The sequence below is a fragment of the Helicoverpa armigera genome, chromosome 5 (assembly GCF_030705265.1).
Source record: "Helicoverpa armigera isolate CAAS_96S chromosome 5, ASM3070526v1, whole genome shotgun sequence".
NCBI lineage: Eukaryota > Metazoa > Arthropoda > Insecta > Lepidoptera > Noctuidae > Helicoverpa > Helicoverpa armigera.
Genome location: NC_087124.1, coordinates 9,274,604 through 9,302,216, shown reverse-complemented (window position 1 = coordinate 9,302,216; position 27,613 = coordinate 9,274,604). Strand labels below are relative to the sequence as shown.

Below are 27,613 nucleotides of genomic sequence, written 5' to 3'. Positions count from 1 at the left end.
CAATTTGGCGGCGTGAACCAATTACTGGAGTGTAGTGTCGCCAACTTTCAGTAAAACGCTGTCATAAAGTGCGATATCCCGCTGCGAGAACGCTTTATTTTCCTATAAAAGCGTTTTATCCACGTATAAAAGCTTAAATCCGCGCGGAGCTTTCTCCCGGCGGCGAGTTGGTAAAAAGAGCATTAAGTGTGTGCGGCAACATGGCCGGGGCACGCCCCTCGACCACCGCGCGCGGGTTGGCTGGCGCGGCCCCGCCCCCCGCCCCCCGCCCGCGCCCGCGCACGCCGGCCGCGCCGCGCGACACACACTCGCCTCGGCGCCGCGCCCGGACGAGCCGCACTCAACTTTATTTCGTGACAACTACAACGTGTGTTAACTTTATTGCCCTGTGTTTTATAACAATTTTCCGGAGTTTCACTTTAAATTAATTTGAATAGACCTTGCAAATATTCGGACGGAAAGTGAAAAATAAACTTATTTTTTCGGATTTTTGGAATTAGTTGACTTTGAACGTGTGGGCTTAAAACTTGGTGGTTTGGCGATGCGAGTTCGGAAACATTCGAGATAGTAAAGTGTTGTTAAAGTTGGACAAGATTGTTTGTTGTATTTTGGGATTGTGATGGTAGTGTGAGCGGGCGCGCTGGGGGCGATCGAGCTGTGCGCGGGGCGGGGGTGGCGAGCGCTGGATGCGGTAGGGGCGGCGAGCGGCGGCGGCGCGGGCCCCGCCGGCGGCGCGCTGGCGATGACGGTGCAGCGCGAGGAGCGCGAGGCGCGCGCGCCGCGGACGCGCTTCATGATCACGGACATCCTGGACGCGCCGCCGCGCGACCTCAGCGCGCATCGCGACTCCGACTCCGACCGATCCGCCACCGACTCACCAGGTAAACAACAACTATAGCTTATCTAAAACAATCAGCCTGTCGTGATGACAGATAGATAATAGGTGCTTCAGGTTCAGATGACAAAAAATCCAATTGGGTGTCTATTGGTTTATTGTTTGTTTTTGTACGGGGCGCCTGTGTGTACCTAGAATTGTACCAAAGTGAACGAACCTACGAATCATACATTACCTGTGAATGACATATGTGATATTAGTGTGTATTTTACAAGAGTTCGGCTCGGGAGCCTCAAAAAGTTTATCATGTCGATATGTAGGTATTTTCCCATGTCCTTTATTAAGAAAAATATGAATAAAAAATGAAATTGGGATCAAATAAATAACCATTATCATCGCTGAGATGCATGGTATAAAAAGAGTAGGGCTCATGCACGTTGGTCTTTTTGCATGCAAATTGCATCTTCAAAGTAAAAGAGACCTATCAAATTATACAACAACATGCACAAGACATACATTCATTCGAGACTTTTTATACAAAATAAAAAAAATACTTAAAAAGACTACGACAAGAAAACTACTACGAAAAAAAAGGTCTAATATAATTTCGCCTACAGGAGCTACGTCGTAGCATTTAAGAAAAGACATCAACGACAATGCGGTGATTAGGCTATCGTTCACGGAGACGACTGTAAATGCTTTCCTCGGGGCTTGTAATACTGAGGCTCGATTCTACTAATTTTCTTAAGCGACATACGATCCACATCCAACTGAGATTCAATTGCGACTCAATTAAGATTGAAGTGTATGTAGCATTCAGATGTTTCTTCTTTTAAATAAACGTTTTTATCCTTTTCTGTGATTCAATAATGAATCATATTGTCTGCAAAAGATTTACGATTGCAATATGATTGTAGAGCAAACTACCGTACCTATAGACCAAATGGCAGACCAATTGCAAACCAAAGAAATGTCATTGGAATACAACGTCTATTAGCAGCAGAATGTCCGTCAAGGTTAAAACTGCTTTTGCAATTCAATCATATTCTTTGCAAAAAAGTTACGATTGCAATATGATTGTAGAGCAAACTACCGTATAGACCGAATAGCAGACCAATGAAATGTCATTGGAATACGATTGGTGTTATATTGGTAAGGTTAAAACTGCTATTGCGATTCAATTTTGACTTTAAAAACTTAGCAGAATCGGGCTCCTCGTTATGAAACTTGCTTGGTATTATAATTTGATCTAGTTCGATTGCTGGGAACCGCGATAAAGTGGCGCGGAGTCACGCGACGAGCGAGGGTGTCTATTAGAAGAGTTTACTTCGAAACGATTGTGATGAACATGTTACCTTACGTAATGTGCTTGCGTGGTTAATGTACTGACGGATAGGCGTACAAGACTTATTCGTTTTTTATGTTACTTAGATATACCTACAGTTAATATTATTTTGTACCTATTGAAAATACACACATAGTTGGGAAAAAGGCTCTGATGATGATGAACATTTGGACAAAATCTAATTAGAGGATTTGTAATTATTTTTAGTTGTATATAAATAAGTTAATTTTTAGGTCATGATTAATTATTCAATTTTTAAAATTAGAGGATTAAAATCCAAAACAAATTAACGAGAGACTTAAGTCATGTATTTACTATTTGTTTTTCCTTTTATGAGAATATCTACTATGTGTGTAATGAATAGGTAACATGACAAATAAACATTATATAGGTTTATTTATATATTAATGAATAAACTATAAATGTATGGACAATAAATACTTGTATAAACGTAGGTATAATATTCATTCATGATTTGCTCATAGTTGCAAAATAAACTGTACCTAGTGTTATCAAATTAATCTTTCCTAATATAAACTTTACCAATATATGTGTAGGCATATAAACCTAATAAAGAGGAAATATGTTTGTGTTTGTTTGCTTGTACTCGAAAGGCTCCGAAACTAATGAATCGATTTTGAAAAATTCTGTTGGTGATGGGAAGCTATACCTATGAATACTCACGTGACACGAGTGAAACCACGAGAAAACAGCTAGTTCTTTATGCTTGTAGTTCAAATATTTTTACCTTTAAGCTACTAATAAATGCAATAAACTAATGTAGGAAAACCAACACCGTAACGATTAAAAATAAGTTAAAGAAAGAAAAAATCTAATTATAGCAGCATCACGTTTTTTTAAACTGTTTAAGGCCGGCAATACACGGACCGCTTGAAGCAGTCAGGGGCAACTGCTCGAGCGGTTCGTGTATGTGCGTCCATAGAACTCTGCAATTCACTGTGCAGTCGACAGCTTGAAGCTGACGCCCCTAACTGCTTCAAGCGGTCCGTGTATTGCCGGCCTTAGTTTATTTTCGGCGGTTATTATAACCGTAATGCATAAGTTATTTCTATTTTTAGCAGTGAAAGGTCTATAATGCATAATTAAACAATTTATAATGAAAAGCTTTGACTTTATCACGTGAATGTGAAGTGTGTGGTACTTATGTTGCATATTTATTACGTTAAACATCTCATAAAATGCTATAACAGTTACTTTAAATGGTTCAAGATTATTTTTAAATTTTCGTAAAAGAATGAAGACAGTCGGATTATGAATTTGTGGATTTATCTAGTCTTCCCCCTAGTTTTGATTACTCTTCAAAAAAGTATATCATTTAGGCTTTTTTCAAAGCATGCAATTAGTTTTTTGATCCTTTGATCCTACTTTATTATAATGAATAGTAAAGAACAGTTTTTATATTTGATTTTGCTGCCAGAGTTTAAGTAAGTGCGCTTTAAGTAGAAATAATTTTTAGACATAAGTAGGTACCAAAGACATTAGAGAAATATTACACTTTTGTAAATAAGTTTGTAACACACAGCAGCTGAAGATAGTGCCAATTGTTAAGATTTTCCCAGTAGGTAATCTCTAAAGTTAAAGCATATCTAGATAGTAATGAGAGATTGATACATACATTTGGGACCAAAGTCAATAATTTTCAATTCAAACAGGCTATTACGTAGAACTCATAGTTCTGTCCATAAACCGCTAATAGTTCTGTAATACTCTTAATTTGAAGTAGGTTAACGCTTTGTATCCCACCCACGGAGCTATAATGTCTCTTCTAGGATAATCGGAACACGCTTACATTTACATAGACATCTTAATTTGCAACTATGTTTGGTGGAAACCATTGTAGACTAATGCCCGTTTTCACCAATAGTCTCATAACGTTTCCCTAACTAAGTGTCACTTAGAATAAGGACTCCTCCAAAAATAAAAGTGATAAGGGACACTTAAACGTTGGTGAAAACGAAATTCGTATTAAGTGTTCCCTAAATGCTCTGAGGGGATCCCAAAATTGAGATATTTGTTGGTGAAAATGGGCATAAGAGTCAGCACACTACAGGCTAAACTGTCAAACGATAGTTTGATCGGGCTTAAAATATTGAGATTAATCGTGGTGATTGGCTATGACCAAAAACTGTGATTGAATTTCCATGGATTGGATTCACGATTGCCTTCAAAATAAGTATAATTTGTCAATCAAGAAGATGCTCTTTAATTTTCGGCATAAAAAGATTAAACGGTTAAGTCAGCTCGCAGGTTTGTAGCGAATGTACCTAAGGGCCTATAAATGGATATTGTCACAGGTTAGGCTTGTTTGCTAGTAAGATATGGTTTGAACTTAGTCGAGTATATATCATTCAAAAGAAGTCCTTTTGGCAAAAGGACCAAGCAAAATGGTAGCTTGTGCTAGCAGAATTTCTTGTTAAGTTTGCATTACATTTCTCAAATTACTCTAATTAGGCCACCAATACATTTTCTCTAAAAAAACGCGCAATATAAAACATGTTATCTAAACTTCTTAATTAAACATGGATTTCACAAATCGTTATTTTATTAAAGACAAACGTAATCCGATCGGAATAATGTCCTCACGATGTTATTTTCGTCCTTCTTGGGTCAAACGTCTAATGCAGGTGCATATGACAGGGGGGTGAGGTGGGGCGAGGGGGGAGATGCAACACGATCACGAAGTAAGGAAAGAAGCGGAGATGACAGAATACAGGTAGGTCAGGCGCCTCCTTGTGCGTCAAATTCGTACAGTGGGCATGACCAAAACGATGAGTTACGAGTGAACTGACTTTTCGTTTGAGGTCTTTGAGATATATGGCTACGATTTTTAGTATTACTAAAAATGTTCGGGTCCAAGGAAGAATTGGTGAAGGGTAGGCGTTTTGGGGGATGTCTTTTCTAAATTCCTGACGTTCAAAAAGTGCTGTCTTGCAGCCAAGTTTGAATAAATGATTTTTGATTTTGAATTATAAGGGCGAAAACAGTAACGTTCCTCATCCCCCGCTCACCCGCATTTTGTCGCGCTACTTTCTTAAGCGTTATCCCGTTATGGCACCTCCGCTAGTCATTTTGTTCTCCATGGACACGATCCAGGGGCTTTTGTCAAAACCGACCTCTTCCGATGCCACCCGACCGGCCGAGCGGCACAAATGTACTGTGACTCCAGTTTTTTATTGTTTTGATTGAACTTTGATTATCAATGATCTTGATACAACGAAGATATTAATATGTTTTTTCTTGATGAGTTTTAAGTTATAGTGTACTTATGTGGTGAGTTTTGATAATGTACTACTGCAAGAAAATTATAGCTAGCTAATAAATACTTACTGAAAATATAAAAGCAAAACAATACAAGAATGCGTTCTTGAGAATAAATGTGATTTAATGAAGTTAGGTAAAGAAAACATTCAGATATTCCTTTTTTATGAAAAAATCTTTAATAGTTTCTAACATTTATTATGTAGGTATCTACTTATAGCAATTAAAAGATAAAAAAGGAAACATTAAATAAATTAAAAAGGACGCCCGGCCTGCTTCAAAAAGATCTATTCACACACTTCAGTTCAAATTCACGTTTGAAAAAATTGAAAAAACTACGTTTATTATTATTTTAAAATTAATAACAATGGCTAGACTAAGAGTCTGATTTAGGAAATAAATGAATATAAACCACGGGAAGTTTATTATTTACTCAAATGCATGAGAACTTAACCATTTAAAGTTTTTACGACTAAACGAATGCTTATTAGCAAACATTATTAATTAAATGTTCATAAGTGTTATTACGGTATAATTAATTATATTTAATTCGAATAATGACATGCGAAATAATTGCGATGTGTAACGCGGAACCAAACCTGCGCCTATTAATATTTCGAACCAAGATTATTATCTTCGGGGTCTAAAGTAAGTATTTAATTGCTATAATATATTAGTTAATTAGAAAACATGTGTGTGCTGTTTATCTGAGGCAAAAACAAGACCCTTCACGGGCTCTTTTGAACTGTTGAAGAAAGTTTTTAGTACCTACTTCATTAAAAACCTTTAAATATACTTAGCTCAAGGACCCAACTAGGCCGAAATTAGAATCAATAATGGAAAATAGTCGTTCTAACGTGTCAAAGTTGATAAAAATAACAAATTAAAAGTGGAATGTTATTTGTATTGTTATTTCACATTTACATACAAAAAGAGGCCGTAACAAATATTATAACGGCATAAGTTTATTACTTAATAGTGGATCACAAAACTGTTATAACATTGGAAAGTTACATTCAATAAAGTAGTGGCCACTTAAGTCGCCGTATTAAGGGCACTGCATATGATTATTATAATTTATTAATTTAAAGCTCCAACCGTGTAATCCCAGCTTCATTATAATTCCTCATTAATGTTTAATACGAGTTGGCTTCAAACTAATTAATGTACACTAAGACAAATGCTCGTTATCAAGATCTCATATTAACAACACACCGCATTTGCATAAAATCTTTTAAATTGTAATAAATTTAAATTAATGCGATCGCGTTTTAAAAACAACTAATAAAATAAAGTATTCATTATTGCTTTTATCGTCGGCTATATTGTCGTTAGATAGCACTAACATCCCAATCTTCTTAACATTTTTAATAACAAACAAGCTGTTAGAAAGTTCAATTTAAATAAACTAACAAAACAACACATTTAAGGCTAAGTAATGTTTGAGTTTAGATCGCATTATCCCATCGACGATTTAATAGTCAAGCGGCTAAACTCGAAGCGTTAAATAAATTAAATAATAAAATGTATAATGGGTTGCGATAAATACAACCCGTTCCTAACACTCGGCTTCGAGATAAGTAAGCCCTTATAAAACGGACCAAATTAATCCTGGCTCAAAGGACTCTCGGTGTCACACGGGGGAAAAAGAAAAAAACTGACGTCATAATCAGCTTTTGTCAAATGTCAAGCTACGTTCGCTTTTTAAATTTTTAAATAGCTCACCGAAATCCAACAGATCGGGAACTGTATGAGGTCGGTACAGTCGGCAACGACATGTTCCATGAACTTTGCTGTCGTGGGTTCAACAAATAATTTTTGTTCGTAGGCCACGTAAGGACACCCCATGCTTATTATATTTCTTAACGTATACGTTATCTTACGAATTTACCTCCCAATTACTGTATTTAACATCCGTTGAAGGCAATTAAACGTTTCATGCAACTGTAAATACAAAACCTCTGGCATCGTAATTTGAAAAACCCACTTACTGAGAATGTGAAAAAAATACAACGTTTATAGCAATTAGTGACCATACAAGCTAAGAGGATTTAACTAAGTAATTAATCTATGAGTAATGACAGGGTACCTACTCAGTCGCACGATCAAATTGAATGTCCATTTTCTACGAATTGAGAAAAAAAACGTGAAATAATATATTAAAGATGCATTTTTGAATTTAGCTGCACAAATATCATGTTTTCCTTGACATTAGTAAATGAGTGTCTTATCTGAACTGAGCGGGCAACGTGATTAGTTTCATTGCAACATTTATTTATTATCACTGATCACGTAAACTGAACGCTGCAAAATATGTATGAACAAGGGTTTACTTTGTGCCTTGAGATTGTGAAATATAATTTCGCGCTAATCTGGTAGGAAGGTGTTTTATGATTAACAGGTGTTTATTTCTCACCTAGTTTCGTTAGTCACGATCCCAGAATACAACTAAATTAATTGTTAAAGTAATTCGTCGGTGGCTGTACTTGTAGTGCACAACTAATGCCACTGGATCGACTCGTCACTCATTCCAAACGTCAAGCGCGCCTCACCTCGAGTCCGCACCATCGCATCACTAAGCTGCTTAGCATACCTTCCATAAAATTATCATCACACTAATACAAATCTTATGCACTAAACAATAAGGTCCGAATTAAGATTTGATGTGACGTCTAACGTGACTTTTGGCATCGCGATAAGGACGAGAAGAAGGTGACGATTCTTTCATCACCGTGAGTTGATAACATCAAAAGTTTTTATTGTGACAATAAATAGATTATCATTGATATAAATAGGGTCAGTTTTGAGTTCTCTCATAATACGGCTGCGATTGGCTTTGTGTCACATTTGACAGGCGATGCGAGCTGTGAAATTGGGTTCGATTTAAAATATAAAGGTTCGTCTCAAGACTTTGTGATTAGCTTTTTTTCCAGAGGGGATTATTTAAAGTTTGTTTAGTTGTAGTAATGTTGCAACTGTCAACCGTGGCCTTTGATATGTTTTAATGAGAAATTGTTTGTTATACGAGAGTGTTTATTTTGATTTGTTACTTTTATTATTGGCTGCATAAAAAGTAAAATGTTCGTACAGCAAAATTGTAGCTCAGTATGTCTGCTTAGAATCACAAATGGATTCAGCAGTTTAACAAACCCACCGAAGTGTTAACTAGTTGAAATTATACCGAGATAATCTTGAACAGACACTGACTAATATTTATTTTTTCTAGATCTCAAGATACCGCTATAATTTACAACAGTAGGTATCTATCTACTCAGATTTTATATGCGAATTATGAAATTATTCAGACTGCTCTTATAACTAGAAAAATATTTTATTTTTATTTCCAGAAACGAAGTTACTTAATATGCAGTCATTAGTCCAAGAGTTATTTTAACCCTAACATTCACATCAACATAATTATACTTTAAAATGTTACTATTGATATTTCTGACACACTTACTTCTTAGTTCAGACCGATACCTTTATCATGACAACTTTTTTTACCAATAAGTAGGTTTCATTAGTAGGTACATTTTCGATACCTTCAGATCGATGTGAAGACAACTCTTAAGTTCGGTATTACAATCCTCCTAAGGCTCAAAGAATACAAAAGATTCAGAGTAACTAAAAGTAACGTTATTAGCAAGACTACGTCCACTTATCGATCCCTATCTCGTCGGTTATTACGTAAATATCGTGTTATAGACACACGTAACTTGTGTGAATACTCCGTGTAATAGCCACTCAGCGTCCACTTGAACGGTAAGTATAAAACCTATCGGAAAATGCATAATTTTTCATCCGATTTCACATCGACAGGCCCAAATATATCGCGAAACGATACCGCTTTGATACGTCGTTATTTTGTATTCGATACATTTGATATCGATATGTTTTATGATGAAGTACGTCCCTATTGAGGGATTTAGTTTTATATTTGAATAAACCATGATGTACTTAGTTAGATGTAAACTTTAAACCGACTGTCATTTATTAATGGTAGCTATTATAAATTATTTCGGTGAATTAATGTGACTATTAGAAATATTTTTTCATGTTTTTGTGAGTTACGAAAATTACAGCGTCTTAACTTGTCACGTCACCCAATTTCAGTTTGACAACGTTTCCCAACTAAATTCGAGCCGTTATTCTTAAAACTTTTCTTCAACAGGGAAAATATATTAAAATGCATGTTGTAAGCGAACAATTACATTAATCACAATTGCACGTAATTGGTGCTAGCGCAAAATCACCGCATTGTTAGCCAGTATGTATGTATTGACTTACGTGAACGATCAAATTAACGTACTTTATAGTTTACTGTTCAGTTTGTTCATTTGAATTATTCTATTATAACCATAAATAGGTATCTGTGGAGATCTAAGGGGGAGGCCTATGTTCAGCAGTGGACATCCTATGGCTGAGATGATGATGATGATGAACCATAAATATTCATTGCATCTTGCATCCTCTTTGTTAAAGTTTCTTAGAGCCCTTCCGTTTAATCTGTTTTGTTTGTATCTTATCTTACAGTTTAGATCTATGATGAGTTTAGAAATATTCTTGTAACTTAATGAACAATTATATTTACATTTTTATCGATATTTAAAGTATGCCAATTGAAAATATTCATGCAAAAACGTAACAAAATCTGCTATAAAATTTACGTGAAAAGCCTTTTAAACAATTCAACACTAATACTACTTCAACAGCATAGGTACTTCATACATGTACACGTCAATATTACTTGTAGAACAACAAATCGATTTCCTTTCTACTAACTTTAACATACAGAAACAGTTCTCAAAATATCTTAAATAATTTTAGTTACTTATACAGCTTATTGTAGAAGTCAATTTATTTAAATTTAATCTTCTACATTCAGGCAACAATGTCCCATAGATATACCTTAAAAACTAACATATATACGCTATATAATACAAAACTTGTTAGCATAAACTCTAGATCTATGTTAGTTCCATGATCATTCAATCTGCTTCCAAGTGACAACGGGACAGTTGCATATGTCTGGCGCCAGCCCAGCACTCAGGCGTAACCTCAGTGGCTGTATTAATTGCCGCGGAACGTTCAGTACCTGTCATCGATAGCTTGTTTATTAGTCAAACCTCGTAAAAATACTCCATTTACAATAGATTTACAATGATCCGTCTGACCATTTTCCTTGTGATCGGAAAGACATCTTTCGTAAGTATATTTTGACACGCAACGATAGTTTTCCTGTGTTGGAGATAAAAATTTGTTTGCACAGAAAATCTGTTTTTTGAACATCATCTCCCGCTTTTTCTCATGAATATGATAGATTCGGCTTCCACTCTGGAGTCTAGCGTCAGTGTTTTACATGGAGCGACTCTGACTGCCTCTACCTAGTTACCCGGGCAACCCGATACTCTTTGGTAAGACTGGTTGTTAGACATTCTGGCTCCAACGCGAGACTAAGTTAAAAACCGAACTGTAATTAAAGAGGTAAAGAAAGACACCTGGCCCTCCTTCGTAAGACTGACCAGACTTTCCAGCTTCGATTTTCAAACATGGTAACGCAAGACTAATTTAAAAACCGAACTTTACTTAAAAGAGGTAAAGATAAGAGAAAAAAAAAACAAAACAGAGCATGGTTGTGGTATGATTGTGCACGTTATGTAGTCGTGACATAACGCGGTGCATTGTGCTGCGTCTGCGCCGCTCACACGCTGCTGCATGCCCGTGCTGCCATTGTGCATCAATTCATTAAGAGTTAGTGCACGGAATATGAGATTTAGCGGATTGAAATTAGAGATATGTTGAGTTTGAGATATTGTAAATTCGAGGGCTTAATATGTTTGGCAATCTATGATACTTAAGATAGTTAACATAAATAAAAGTTAGAGGCCACAGCTGTAGTGTTAAACCAAAGAGGATGTTTGTGATAGGTGAATTTTTAGTCCAAATGGCATAGTTATCACCTATTCGTTTCCTTATGATTAATAACGATCTTATTATATAAATTCAAGTATAAAGAGTCAGATAAAATTAATCTTCTGAAAAGTATAAATGCAACACAGATTACTCAAACTTTATTTATGAAGGATTTTTATGAAGATTTAATATAAGATAAGGCATGTTTATTTTCGGATCTTTCATGATGTTACAGATTACTTAATATGAAGTAACTGGTCCCGCTACCGCTACTGCGTGTGTCCGCTTCACAGTTCTTGCATCGCCGCTCTGGAAAGCAAGCGTTACAGTAATTAGGCAAATTGTATAAACGGCATATAGACTATTATTTAGTTGCTCGCTACCGGTTTAGATTTTAATTGCCATTAGATTAGATATCTATTACATTGCAATGCAACTGACGTTCTAACTTTATGTAATGCTACCCAAAATAAATATTTTGCAATCGGTCGCTTTTGTAATATGATTAATTACATTTCCTTTGTTTTTGAGAATGTCGTTAAGAACCAGGACGTTATCTAAGCAGTTTTTATAAAAAAGGTTCGGTTTCACTTCAGCCGTCGTAACAGTAACTCATGTTTGATTAACGTCTCCACAGAGCAATGAATAGAGAATGATTCCCACTAATCGAACAATTATATTAATTACGTAGTTATGAGTGGGAGTACCTATATAGTGATTAAAACAATCTATTGTTAAATGAATTTCCTACAGGGGATTACAGTTAATTAAATAGCTGACAAGCCTATAAATCTGTGTTATTCTTTCTAGGTTAAGTCATCATTGTATTGTGATCGATGTGGCTATTCAGTTCTAGGCAATTTTCTCCTTTTGGGTTCATCAGATGACGTAGATAATGATTGAAGACAGCATTTCATGTCTGGCTGTCATTTAATTTGAATACTATTTATGAATTATTGCTTTATTTATATGACCTTGTGTCGGTATGATTATTGGCTGTTAAACTTGTTACTCTGAAGGAGAAGACAGAATACTATTTACTCCCACACTGTAACGACATTTTAGGGGGCCATTGAAAGCGTCATTTTATCGCTGCGTATCGAGCGCGGTCTTTTCCTATCCCATCGAGATACATGTAGGTACATTTTGTCACCAGTCTTTTATATTTTGAATTTAGAACCTAGAAAAAAGGCCGTCACTACAAAGTATTCAACCTCGAAAGAATTCAGACGATGTTATCACTACGGTCATTGCTCATTAATCTAAGCTGTCAATGAAACTCAATGTCTTTGGGCACACCTGCCTTAATACTATTAATTACTTAATTACAATCACTCGATATAACTTATAACTATTACAAAGCATTGTGGACGTTGAAAACGCAATTAAAATAGTACAGTTTTTGTCAGTCGATTCGTAAAGTTTAATTAGGATAATTGTTTTTAGATTATAAGATTACATTGTTGCTTGAATTATTTTATATTAAGAAAATATATTATAAAGTATCTACATTTGTATCTATAATCTGATTAGCATATTTTACGCACAAATCGGTTATTAATATAGCTCTTATATTGTAACAGTACTCAACAAAGCTCCTTGCGTGTCGTTACGTTTGACAAGCACTAATACTGCGGCCTTAATTATCAGATTTGTTAATCGAGCTATCGCTATAATTATTGAATAATTAAAACTAGTTTGAAATCAACCACGCGCACATAAGTAACTCAATATTCAATTAGCGCCTAAACTCGTGTACATAGATATAGATACGTGCTAGATTGTCCTCCAAGAGTTATTGCGATCGACGGACGGACGAGGCCGTTTAGTGCGGGCTTCACTGATTGCCATATCTAGACACACGTTTACATTAGTTCGGCATTCATTGCTGAGTACATTATCTATGTAATCAAAGGTTGGTTCACAAACTCTTCAGTGGACGTCTTTCAAGCTGGCGAGTGCTGACGTGCAGGGGCAGCATAAGTCATAATTTCAATTATAAAGCCATTAGTGAGCCGCTCCTACGCATATTGTTTCATATTCACATTTAACAGAGGTCGAACCAGTGATTATTTTGTCGACGACAAAAAACACAATTATAGTCTGTTATTGAACGGGTTTGTTTTAGCGTGTTCGAAGGTGTTATTAAATAAAGTAGAGTTAATAATACTTATGATTTTAAGGCACACTGTTTGCGGGGGTCGCCATGTGAAAATTGCCTCAGAAGAAGTTTAATACCGTAGTGAAGTACCTACATAATATTATCTACTGAGGTCGAACAAGGTGCCTACGTGATAAACGTATCGTATCACAACACCTCCAGGGTACAATAAGTACATTTAGGTAATAATTGCTTTATTAAAATTATCAATATACATTGTTATGGAAAACTGTACGTATGGAATTCCCGGTTTTTAGATAAATTCAATGAATTTGTAGGTAACATTGGTGGTTAAAGCGCAACAGCGAATCGCATTCGCTGTGACGGGATGTGCTATCGTATATACCTAAGTATACACCGAGTTTACTGCAAATGCAGGAAAAAGTTCGTATTCTTTGCAACTTACCGCAAAACGGAGATAAAGGTCCTGAAATAAAACCTTTGCGATCTATTTTTGGTTGGATATTAACAGCTAAGCTTTTTTTTTAATGTTCGAATTTCAAAACAAGTGGAGATTGAGTTCAAACCTTCATCTGTGGAAGATAAAATGTAAGGAGTATTTACCTTGCCTCCCAGTTTTCAATGATCTCTGCGTATATAATAATCGGCAACAGCGCGGCATTGCGACACGGCTGGCCGATCGGATCGTGTGTCCGTGCTCCGATGCCAACTGAACCATTTAGCATTTGCGTCACGTCATCATACCGATTTCTCAATTAGTCGATTGAAATCTGCGTTTATGTAGATTCTAGATTGGATACTATCGAGCGATTTCAATCCATGTATCGATTAGAAAACTCTTAATCGAGAGAGATAGGTAAAAGAGGTTTTCGTTTAAGTATCAAGTTCCGGAAAAGCATGCAAAATAATGTAAAGGAAAATTTTGTAGGTACTTAATACTTAACTCCCGCTCCTGAACATTATTTTAGGTTATATTATAAGCTGCTTAGAGTCCTGATAAGGGCAGTAGCCTAATGTGTGCATTGTGTTGTACATTACTGTGCACTAATGATAATAATTTTCACGGTCGAGTAAGTGCAGTCGGCAGTTGGACCTTATTATAATAAATTAACGGCGGTGTACCCTAATGGCTGGCCTGTACATAATTATACTCAATATTACAAACGGCTAAAGGGTCGCTGGTAAAAAATCTGCTCGAAACTAACGAGCAATTTATAACCAAGGTTGTTTTATTACGGAAAACGTTTATGTGTAAACATTTTAACCGCTTGTAATTGAAAACAAAGTTGTTTTTGATCTGCAAACTGATTGCTGCATGTATATTTGCTATAGAAAGATTTATTTACATTGCCGGTGACGTCACAGTAGCTCCTTTGTTCGTTTAATGGAAATATAATTAGACTAGTTAGTTTGCATAGTTAAAAAGTCACCGTGACCTCTGAGCTAAAAATGTTAACAATCACAAAGACGGAATTCAGTATTTTTTTGGTCCTCGACTTTTGTAATTGTGTCTGAAATTCATTATTAATCTGTCAAATTAGAGTCTTTAATGTAGATGGCCAATAGCAATTTAAATACATATCAAAGTATTCTTACCTCAAAGTAGTCTTGCCTTTGTAACATGTGGGAACACCCTATGTTCTGTATATCAATGAACAAAACTGCCTATTTAAACTACTTGTACACATTTAACTTATCAATCTCGGTTTTCATTTTGATAAACAATAGGCTCATGTAGTGTTTACGTAAACGCGGCGGTTCGCACCCCGCACACAGCAAACTTTTAGTCGACCGACTCTTCGGGCTCATAAATAAGCATGAAGATGAATGGCAGTACGCACATTACGAATACAAGGTATTTAGACGGTATCAGCCCGATTGAAAACTTTGATTGAACTCAAGATTTTCTTTTAAAAAAATTGCCTACCATCGGGTGAATTATCGGCCAACTTTTTAGTCTATAGTGTGTGGCTCTAGTCTCGGACAGGGCGCATGGGTGGCAAGCCGCAGCCACAACTTGCAACCGCAGCCCACCGCTCGACTGCGCTAATTCCTCGCGTATTATACACTTAATCCTTTGTCTCCTCACCTTGTTTAACACGTATTATATTATGTTGACTTTAAGGATATTACTTGCTTTACGCTAAGAAGCTTTTCTTTTGTTTTTAGGTCAAGAAAATGGGTATCCATTTCATGTTTATTCAGATATCTACCGGCTTTTAATATCCATATGCATGGTCCTGTTAGCAAGAGTGGTCAAAATTCAGCATTTCCAAAATGAAAGTCATATTTGCGCTATTAGTCTTCAATTTAGCAGCGTTATCTGGTTATTAGATGCTAATGTGTGCAATAGTTTAATGTGAAACCGTAAAGCCATATCACACAAACAATTTTATGAGCCTGCTGTACGGCGTTAAATGGCTTTAACTGCGAATTTATTAAGACGTCTTTGTCACGGCAAACTAGACTCACTTTAGTACTTCTATAACGTAATTTAATTAGAATCGTTTTACACCACAGCCATAATTTCTAAATACTGATTCTTCAACACCCCTCATCTAACACGGCACAAACTATCGAGCTATTCAAATGTCTTCAAACGAGGTCTTACAATCGCCTTTGTAGGGCAAATCTTACAGAAATTAAACACATAGCGACAAATTCGATATGTAGAGTGAAAGACAAGTGGTATAGAGGAAGCAGCCGAGGCCCACTGACCGCAAGAAGCCCTACCGACAGGGAAGGCTTCTGTCACTCCAAGACAACTACTGAGTAATAAGAAACACGTTTCAGCAGGGGTCGATGACTGCGGTTTGAGGACTTAATATGATTACTTGAAATTATATTCTGGTGGTCGATATTTGAGGGGTTAGGGACTCGTAGACGAAGCCTTAATTGCTAAGTGAATAAATCTTTAGATCCAAATTATATTAACCATATGCAAAGGTACCTAATGTAAGTATACAACAGGGATGAAATCAAAGTAGGTACCTAACGTAAAATGGAAAGTGGAGATGAATAAATTGTCTTGCGCATGAAAACTGTCAATAGGGATTAGGAGTTAGTGACCAATGAACGAAATAAACTATTGTATATACAACTACCTATCCGTTACATAATAAGCTACAGCTAAATATAAGAAAACTAACGACCATTCCTCTTCAACAGGAGTCAAAGACGATTCAGATGATGTGTCAAGCAAGAGTTGCGGAGGCGACTCATCGGGGCTGGTGAAGAAACAAAGGAAGGCGAGAACAGCCTTCACGGACCACCAGCTGCAGACCCTAGAGAAGTCCTTTGAGAGACAGAAGTACCTCAGCGTGCAGGACCGCATGGAACTGGCTGCGAAACTAGGACTTACAGATACGCAGGTCAAAACCTGGTATCAGAATAGAAGGTTAGTTCTTTTTGATATTACATCTTCTGAGTCTTTTCCATACTATGTTGGGGTTGGCTACCAGTCTAACTGGATACAGCTGAGTACCAGTGCTTTACAAGGAGCGACTGCCTATCTGAGCTCCTCAAGTATACTTTACTTTAATATTAATTTTCGGGAAATAATATATTTATTTATTTTATTTGGACTTTGTTGTTCACTGTGATGTTTTCAAAAACATGGACGAAATGATAGTAGGTATCTATAAATTGCGAGCATATAGCATAGTAAACTCACAGATTTGTTAAAAATTAAGTACTAAGGTGTAGTAAGGTTTGATCTCAAAATTATTATTTTTATCAAGCCTTTTCCTATCGATTTACCAAGGCTGACATCCTGTATTTCTTCACCAGATTTCCTCGAATTTTTCGCGGAATTATATGAGGAAATTATATATATTATACGAACACTTCCCAGTTATTTTAGTTTATTGCTTATATTAATTTAGAACGGTGTCACCATACAAGTAATAGGTAACCAGTATGCAACTGTGCATATATGTACAATTCGCACCCACTTACTTTTTTTTTTAATCAGGAAGTATAAAAAACAATGGAACATATATAATTTTATATCTAGTATCGAACAATGCGTTCGTGTGTATGACTGAAACATATACATATGTAACCTGTATGTACTGAAGTTAACCAATAATGATATAAATTATACAAGGAAATTGACAAAACGCATGTTGTTATTTCATTTAAAATATCTAATCAAGTAGCTTGAACTTTATTACGTCAATTGTTCATTATAGTAGGTTAAAATAAACTGAAAATATTATTCTGAGTGATAATTAATTATTTGTGGAAACATCGATCTTGTTAGTGAAGCCAATTAATTGTTAGCGCCAAGGTTTTTGGTAAAATCATTCAAATAATTTTGCTCTTTAGCAGATCTAAAGTTAAAAACATAACTATGACATTGACTCAGATGAATTCAAAAATAAAGTTATTCTCATTTCTATAAACTGATTCAAACTATTGCTTCATTGCTTGCAATAAAGCTTAAGCTCAAGTGGATCTTGATGCATGGCGGTTCTAGAATATTCAACTTAGTAAAATGAGAAAGAGAATGCAGTAGCAGCATTACAAGCATAGACGTATAGTAACGAAAACAATTAACAACCAATTGATTGGCCCAAGCGCAGGATTTAATATCTATAGTAAAGTTTGTGGTCCAAAACAAAAGACGCAAGCGGTGAGTACTTGCAAACAAATGTTTTATAAATAAAATCACCTAGTAAAACATTATGTCAGATAAAATGGCAAAGCTAAAAACACAAAATTTTTATTAAATTATACGTTATTCTATAAAATATTATCTTAAACTTGATAGAAGCGATTTAAATTCTGAAAATGAATGTCCCGCAAATAATGCAAATTAAAATAATATTATACAAACAATTATAAGTCGTAATTATAGCAACTAAACGCCAGTAACTTGAAACAAGCGCCGCCGAAGATCGTGAGATAGTCGGCGTTCTTACAAAGCAGTGCTGAGTCAGCGAGTCTGTGCGAGTCTGCTACTGACCCGAACCGGGCTCAATCTCCATTTGTGTAATTACATACGTATTAACATTTAAAGCCTCTATGTAGATACGATTATTTTCACAAATCTTAAAGATTCAGAATTATTTTACGGCGAAAAGAAAAAAAATGCAAAATCTTTTTTATCAATTCCATGTAAATCTTTATTTTAAAATTAACTTAGAATATGTAAACCATAAACAGAATTAAAAGTTCTATTAATTGTCGCCGCTAATTTCATGCTTCTAAATTATTATAACAATATATACTTACTTAGAAGTTTTATCAACGACAGTACCAGTGCGGCTATTTAAAAAAACAAACGTTCATAATTAGGGCCCGATCGCCGCCTTTGAAGTCTCCTTTACAAAAAACTACGGTAGCTAATAACAAACTACACTAATTTTCTATTGATTGAATACCATCTTTCTAATCAAGATTGTGCATTATTAAAAACTGTCTAGCTTTGTTTTTTTTCTTCCAGTACACTAGCGTATGAGGTTTTTGTGCTTACATTACGCTCAGAAAAAATGGAGCCTCTTCATTTGATTCTACCGTTTCCTATTCAAAAATTAGATTCGGTAGCTAATGGAAATTAAACGGGTACTTGCTATCATTTTATTTTTTTTAGGCCAGTTTTCCATTTTCAAACTAACTTCGCAATAGATAATGTGCCAGTAGCTCGGGACATGCGCAGGCGCCGCGCGGTGTCCACGCCCCTGCCGCCGGGACTGCACCTTTTTGTCTCGGTTTTTGTTGATTTTCTATAATTTCGGTTAAACTAATGTTTGGGCTTCGATTTTTCGGTTCGTGAAAGGGTGTGAAATCGAAGTTAATTGAAGGATGTAATGGCTTTTGTGTGCGGTCACTTTCCTTTAGTTTTTATATCGGCCTGGCCAAATAGAATGGTGATACTACCTACTAATAATAGGCAGTATGGGCACCGATTTTCTGGTTCCCGGATACAGAATAAATTATACTAATATATGGATTATTTTTGAACAATGGTTACTTCTAATTTAGAAAAACACAAAGCTTTTTCATAATAACCCAAAGTGAAACAATTAATTTTAATTACCTATTTACAAGACACGCCGTTTGCTTTTTGCTTAATTATAAATAATTACACAGCTACATAACTTCTTGCCTACTTGCTTAGTGATTTTCAACAATGTATTAAAATTAATATCATTATGTTGATTTGGCGCGGTCGCTTTTAATGGGTTTTGGATATAATTTGTTAAACATGGCTAATTTTCTATATAGAAAGTGGTTGTTTTGTTTTGAATTGCGTCTATTTGTCGCAATTACATGAGTAATTTGTAGTGTTGTTGCGTCGATATGCTAGAGGTAATATAAGTGTCTCAGCTGGATCGCTCCCACGCGACAGGTGTAAGAACAACCGAGGAGAATTACCACTGTGTAATGCTCTTCACGTTAACATCTGTTCGCTGTTAATCTCAATTGTTATTTCGAGCCTTCGATCAGTCATGATAGCAAGTTTTAATTCGGCAATTAGGCAAAATACTCTCAATTATATAATGTTAATTCACATTTGCTTACGATTCTTCTTTTTATCTTGATTCATCATCATATCAAATAAGTTACCGTCTAATGAGATGAAACTCATGAAAAAAAAAATGTTTAATGTTAGTCAGTTAAAGGTGGTCAGCCTAAACTTAATGCTAGAACTTTGGTAGCTACTCGTAATAGCTGTTAAAACGTAACAGTTACCTCTAGTGGCATCACCGTGTGACCGTCGGCTCAGCCTCACAAAGGCTGCAAGTCACCGGCGCGCCGGCGCCGATACACGCCTCTTATTAATCACCACATCGCCGACACTGTCCTAAGGCTCCACCGGTGTGTGCCCGCTTAATTGTTTCCAAATAGCTTCCTTATTTGCTCACCTAAATCTATGTTGGAAAGGATTGGAGACGGTAATAGGAAAATTGAGAATTATTGTAACGAACAAAGCGAATGATAGCGATAATGTCTTTTAGAAATGGAAAGCCCATTACCAACATTCTATAAACGGCTATTCCCGATTTACCTTGAACTTTATTTGGCAACTACTGGATAAATTTATCAACATTCTTCAAGGAAAATCATCCTGTCGTTATAGGAACTCTTCACGTGGGAAAAACCTTTAAATATTTTCCGCTATTACCCGCAAAACATATCGCGGTTACTTATTAGAGATCCAAAACATGAACGGACCTAGATAACCGACCTCCATAGACTGAATCACAGCATGATTCATCAATAGTTATAATATTTTGTCGGAACGATCGTGAATTCACAATAAGCCGGGGGCCGCGAACAAAATGTCGTTTATCGGCGTTTAGTCGTCGAAACGTGTAATCCATCGCGATTACCTAATGACGTATCCTGTAATGACGCTCGTAACAACACCTACCTGTGTTGCCACTAGTTCGGTCGCACGGTTCTGTCTGTTATTAAGCGATAGTCATAATGTTTGTGAATTGCTGTAGCTGCTGCCTAGACCTAGTAATGCGAAATTGAATGTCGTGTTTGAGGTAAAATATTGACTGTGCTTTTACTGTAGCGCGGAAAAGGTGTTTGTGTTCAAGCTCTTGTTTACTGATAAGTGGTATAAGGATAAGTTGCTTTTGGAGCACCAATAGGAATGGAATAAGAATCCAAATGAAATCTATAGTTTTGTCTATGAAAATGAACCGTAGTAGAGGCATCGAAAAAATGTATCATTCTTACGACAAAGCAGAAAAATTTAATGAAACTATCGAATACTTTCCAACGACAAAAAATATTACTTTTCTCATACAAACGCCATGACAGATCACTTACTCATATGGAAACTGAAACGCACGCGTAACAGTACGTTCGTTAGCGACTAACCAGTTAGCGTTTCTCGTAAATTTGTATCATTTGTATAAACGCTGCGATCACCCAGGCTACGTGGCGCAGCCTCGCTCCACAACATATGAAACGATGGATATGCAAAACACACAATTTATTGTTTTAATATTTTCTTTGTTTCAACTGATTTGTGATGATTTTGTAAGTATCTCATCTGTATGTTGATGATTTTAGGAGGAAAACTCTACCTGTGTTGAAGGGTATTCGATACCCATTTTGTTTCAATTTGGTTGCAATGTCTGAAAGTATGAAAGTAAATTTTTAAATAAGGAAAATACTTATGTAGGTACCTAATCCTGTAAATAAGTAAGTGAGACCATTGGACTTTAAATATGCAGCAATTTCCTACTATTGCACCATTTAAGTCTCCCTCGATAACAACTAATACCGTACCTGCAGAATAGTTAACAAGCAGTCGTAAATTAACTTTAACAATCGAACAGCGCGTGGTTTTTAAACAATCGATTGTTCAATTGATTGATTCTAGCATCCTAAATAGCTGCAGGTTTATTAAGATTCCGTACGTGTGCTTACACATCTCTAATGACATAATGCGCGGGTTCCGCGAGTTCGCGGAGCTACCGAGAACCAGCCTAATCGGTTATGGCGAACCCTTCCAAATTACACGGCAGAGACACGGGATTCGTAGCAAGGACGCTCCGGTCGTCCGGCTTATCATTTAACCACTAATCATTATACTGCAAATGCCATTTCAGTTTTGGCCGGGTTTTAATAAGCGGATTGCGAGCCGGATTATTCCTTGTATAGCAATTTTGCTGTTCTAAGTCTGGCTCGTGATGCAATCTGGTATTAGTGAGCGTTCCACTTGCAGGAAATGTTTTATTGTATACCTACCTACTTGTTCATTAAAATAACATTACGTATTTTGTATGTAGACAGACAAATTGCCACATTTGTTAATATCTTTTAATAAATATGGTCCACATTTTTGTTAGCGCTCTCAGGTGAGCGGTGTGACTGATCTATCAAAGAGATAATCTATGCAATAATTATTGTGATTGTTAAAAGTTATTCTTTATGTAAAGGAAGTTACAGTTCAGATTATTTAATGAGTCAAAAAAAAAGTATTATGAAATACCTACACACTTTTATAAAGACCAGCTCGCGTTGCGATCTACCTAGCTACAGTATCTCGTCTTATTGGGCTTTACTTTCAAGTAGGAAAGAAAATACAATTTTTACTTAAGTTGAGGAAACCGGTCAGTTATGCGAAGTCTCAATGATATATGTAAATAGGAATTAGACGTAATTTATATCGTAATTCTTATTACGTCTAGATTAATATTTTTTATTAGAAATTCTGTATCAAAGACAATTGTCATAAAAAAACTAAGTCCACAGATAAACAGATTATAATACAATTTGTTCAGAAAATAGCTTGTAATTAGAGTTCATAAAAGTTTTTATTTCAAACTATTATGCACGCAATTTATGAATTGTATATATAATATATATTGGTTAGAATAGTTGGCCCTGAATCCGTGATCGTACCTACATTTCCTTATTTAAGTTTTAATAGAAGTTTTTTTAAGTTGACATATCTAAGTGACACCACTTCGGACAAAATTACTGAATTCCTTAACTTTTTATTTCTGTCTTAAACATCAATTAAAAAGCTGAACTCAAAAATGTTTTCAAATCGGCATGCATAATGTTCACAACAATGCGAGTGCTTACACTTCAAACAATTCCCATAAGAGCGCTCACACAAACATGTTTCTGAAAGTTTCTAAGCTGCGTATAAATAACGTTCGATAAAGCTCAAATTGGGCCCGACTCAGTGCGAGCCCTAAGAGCGTAAGCGCCCAGCGCGCCTCGACTCGCAGCGATCGATGAAAGTGCTCTTTGTTTGCCGGATATACAAGCCGAATTCGCATCACGTCGCCGAAAAACGCAAACTGAGATAAACAACCTCCCCCCCGGAGAGGTCGTAAGCGGGATCGTTTTACCGGACAATTTTCGTCTTTAACGAGAGCTGTTAAGGCCCGTTTTTGGACGGGTCTCCTCGAACAACAATTGAATCAGTTCACGCAGCATCAAATCACTAAACCACTGGGCGGGGCGTAGTCAGACTCCACCGGGGGACGGCGGGACAGGGACGGCGGCGAGGCTCTCTCGCGTGGCGCCCTCGAGTTAGACAGAGAGCAGTGTACTGTCTGTCGAGAGGTGAGACTTGAGATGCCCCAGTCCAAATTTAAGTGCGCTCCGAGAGCTTTTTGTTCGTAGCCCGCGGCGGCAATAAAAAGAATAGTGTCACTGAGCAGATTGCCCCTCATTCAGCACTTGACAATTAAATAAGTGCTCTCGAGTGACGGACGCTAAGAGCGAGACGTCATAATAACATGATTAATGAGAGCATAGCTTTCTATCGATCATTTGTCAGCTACTGATAATTAAAGTGTAGTATTTAAATTAGGATCGGGTTTAATGCGGCTTAAAGAGTTAACGTTATATTTAAAGCTAAAATGCTTCTATTATGAGGCCGGTTTATGTATTAGGATATGAATTAACTAGACAGATGATAATAAATGGGGTTACAAAAAATAATATTGTGAAACGAATGACGAGCTATAACATGAGCTCCCCCTCTCATTTGCATTTAATAAAATTAAATGATGCATTTATAGAAATTAATTAACGAGGTGGCCAGTGAAGCGGCTGGTAGCGCGAGGCCGCGGGCGCGCTAACAATGGGCGCACACTACGCGACTAATAATAGCAATGATAATGCTACGAACGACTCCCTACGAATTAATAAAAACCTCACTCGACGACAATAAACAACCACTTCGGAACTAATCGAGTACCCACTGCGGAATTCAATTAAATTTCCAAATGGGGATGCGTTTGTTTGTTGCGTGCGGAAAATTGAATGCGAAATAGAAAACATTTTTTATAGTGGGATATACTTAATTGCTTCAATACATTAATTTATTCAATTATATAACTGAAGGTAAATTTTTAATGCCTAAAATAAATTAACTAAACAAAAGCAACAGTTAGTTTTATTTTTGTATAGTCTTGTAGGAACGCATTACCTAATTACTGATACACGATGAAAACCAAATTCTTCACTAAAACCCCCTGGAAAAAAACTTTTATTTTTCACAAATGTATATTTTATTAAAAGTCCTATTGAATCGACATCATCATTCATTGCAAATACACAACCATTAAAGTTTTTGCTAAATAGCATTGTGGGACAGAGCCGTTGTAAACTAAAGTAATAACCCAGAGTAAGTGAGTATTGTAGCGTAATTTATACGGGCTTACCCTTTCCCAACCGAATCAAATAAATCAAATTAAAGTACTCGACCACGCTCCAGCAACTCCACTAGTGCCCAAGACGTTTTGTCAAATTTATTATTTTATTTACATTTTTTTATTAGTTTTACCACTGTGGTATCCCCATTGTATTCTCGAGTGCACTGTGACAAATTTGATGACGATTGGGGTCACAACGCGTGATCTATGGCTCTGGGGTCCGTAAACGGCAGTTCACAGAATTTTAGACTCGATTTAAGTTTGTAATGTGACATAAATCGCTTCTGTGTACTTGTGGGATTCTCATAACGATTTATTTCAATTTCTAATGGACTGTGAACTTTTTATCAATCGAACTTTTTGCTATTGAGTGTTTTTATTGGTGTTCTTAATAGTCGTTTATCATGTTCTAAGAGTCGTGGTGGCCTAGTGGGTAAAGGACCAACCTCTCAAGTATGAGGGCGCGGGTTCGATCCCGGTCCAGGTCAGGCAAGTACCAATGCAACTTTTCTAAGTTTGTATGTACTTTCTAAGTATATCTTAGACACCATTGACTGTGTTTCGGATGTAGGTCCCGGCTGTCATTGAACATCCTTGGCAGTCGTTACGGGTAGTCAGAAGCCAGTAAGTCTGACACCAGTCTAACCAAGGGGTATCGGGTTGCCCGGGTAACTGGGTTGAGGAGGTCAGATAGGCAGTCGCTTCTTGTAAAGCACTGGTATTCAGCTGAATCCGGTTAGACTGGAAGCCGACCCCAACATAGTTTGGGAAAAGGCTCGGAGGATGATGATGATGTTCTAAGATTACATTGAAATTGCTCTTTTTAGGATTCTTGAATTATCTACTTTAATGTTGTTAAAATAAAAAGAAGTAGAGTAGACAATACCTACTTAGTTCAACGTCAAAGTTAATGTCTTACCTATATCTTCCTTCACTAATCGTTCTACAGACAAAAATGATGAATGAGCTCACTTACAGCGTTCTACAGTATTTACACTAGTTTAGGTGTTAAAAACTTCGATTTGAACAACAATCACGAACCTTCAATAGAAGAAACCAAACACCATTCTCAACCACATATTTCTTCACCAGGACAAAATGGAAGCGGCAAACAGCGGTCGGGCTTGAACTTCTAGCTGAAGCCGGCAACTATGCAGCGTTTCAGCGGCTTTACGGCGGCTACTGGCCAGGAGTACCGGCGTATCCAGCGCAACCAGCGCCCGCAGCCGCTGACTTGTACTACAGGCAGGCCGCTGCAACCGCTGCAGCCGCTGCGTCGGCCAGCGCTAACACGCTGCAAAAGCCATTGCCTTACCGGTAAGTTTGAATATAGAATGCTGTTCCTCGAGTTTAAATCAAGCAAGCTTACTTAAGTTCTGCGGAGAGATAATGCTTTTGAAGATTGCTTGGTTTCGAAGGATTATAAGATTAAAATCGAGGCCAAAACAAACACCATTCATACAACAATATTCTTTGCCACCAGGTTATACCCCGGTGCACCGCTAGGAGGTGTCCCGCCTCTAGGGCTGGGCCTGCCAGGGCCGTCAGCACACCTGGGCTCCCTGGGTGCGCCGGCGCTAGGCGCGCTCGGCTACTACGCGCATGCGCGTCGGACGCCCTCACCGGACCTCGACCCCGGCAGCCCCGCGCCCCCGCACCGCTCCCCTCCCGACACCCCCGCCGACAGGCGCTCCGACGACGAAGACGACGATGAGCCCATACACGTATAATGTGAACAAACCTTAATAAACAAGTGAAAAATTCTATCCGAGTGCTTATGACTTTCCCAAGAACAAAAGTGTTGTCAAAAACAAAGTGATAAACTCTACATTGATGAGTGCTTTGGTTATAAAGAAAGAAGCCATAGTTCGGTCGTCTTACCTGTTTGGTTATGGTTTCTCTTGACTCAGTTCGCTGCACTATTGTTTTGCACGAGTTTCCCGTTCGGAAATGACCTGTATTACGAATATTATTTTCTTGAGACGGACATTGACTGTCCGGGATATTATGTGATATTATAAGCCCAGATTTGATATAAGAACTTGTAAAATATAATTGATGTTGTGTTAACTACTTATTGATAAACTAGTGATTAGACAAAGCTTTGTAAGTTACAATAGAAGTAAATAAATAAGCTGGAATGGAAACGTTCCGCTGTCGATTAATTTATATGTAAGAAATGTTCCACAAGGTTCTCCACAGTGTTGCATCTTCGTGATAACAAAATATTATCCACAGAGTCGTTAACAATACCAGTGATCTACGATTGCCATCTCGCGATCTCATCTCAAGGATAGATATGCCTTGACTCGCCTACAGCCTTCGTTTTTCGAGTGCCCTCAGACGCCAGTCTATAGATTAAACTTGTGTTAATTGCAATTCCGTATAAGATATTTTCATAACGATGAGATAACAAGATTGAGTCTACACAATTACCGTGTTACGTAAAAGATGATTGTTTCGAGAGCAATGTCGGAAACTTTGGCATTATGTAACAAACAAAAGAGGAACGGCAATCGTTAGCGACAAACAAATGAATGTCATCGCGAGTGATATCATATTATGAGCGTGTGATGAAGCACTGCAGCACCCTGTATAGTACTAGTGAGTCGGAACAACGCCACGACATTGTGCAAACATACTGTATATTATATTATAAATATATAACTATTCATATAGTTACGATGTATGTATTGTTAGTATTAAATACACAACTTAAAGTATTAAATGTATGTAATAAAGTACCTAATGCTATAATAGAAATAACACAGCGATGTACTTAAGCAATCAGAGATGTGGCATTTTATGTCCCATAGATTTTGTGGTGTTTTGTAATTAAAATGTTGTCAATTAAAATAGCAATTGTTTTTCTGTTGTCACACCTTTTACATAGATGTTCGCTTACGATTTTGTATTTCGATGACGTGTAGATTTGGCAGATAATAATTTGATTTACGAAATTAAAGAAAAAT

General features: G+C 36.8%; 1 protein-coding gene across 1 annotated transcript; it reads left to right on the top strand.

Moving 5' to 3' along the window:
• The first annotated feature begins 284 nt into the window (after positions 1-284).
• On the top strand, positions 285-27,613 carry LOC110374473 (homeobox protein B-H2). The gene is made up of 4 exons (XM_021332185.3): positions 285-881; positions 16,663-16,891; positions 25,734-25,958; positions 26,125-27,613. Exons 1-4 carry the CDS (start codon positions 743-745, stop codon positions 26,369-26,371), a joined length of 840 nt encoding a protein of 279 aa, XP_021187860.1. The 5' UTR covers positions 285-742; the 3' UTR covers positions 26,372-27,613.

What these genes read in the sequence shown, in the direction of transcription:
- LOC110374473 (XM_021332185.3), top strand. Translation starts at nt 743, where the DNA reads ATGACGGTGCAGCGCGAGGAGCGCGAGGCGCGCGCGCCGCGGACGCGC. An exon ending in ATCCGCCACCGACTCACCAG is followed by an intron (nt 882 to 16,662) that starts GTAAACAACAAC and finishes CCTCTTCAACAG; the next exon opens with GAGTCAAAGACGATTCAGAT. An exon ending in ACCTGGTATCAGAATAGAAG is followed by an intron (nt 16,892 to 25,733) that starts GTTAGTTCTTTT and finishes TTTCTTCACCAG; the next exon opens with GACAAAATGGAAGCGGCAAA.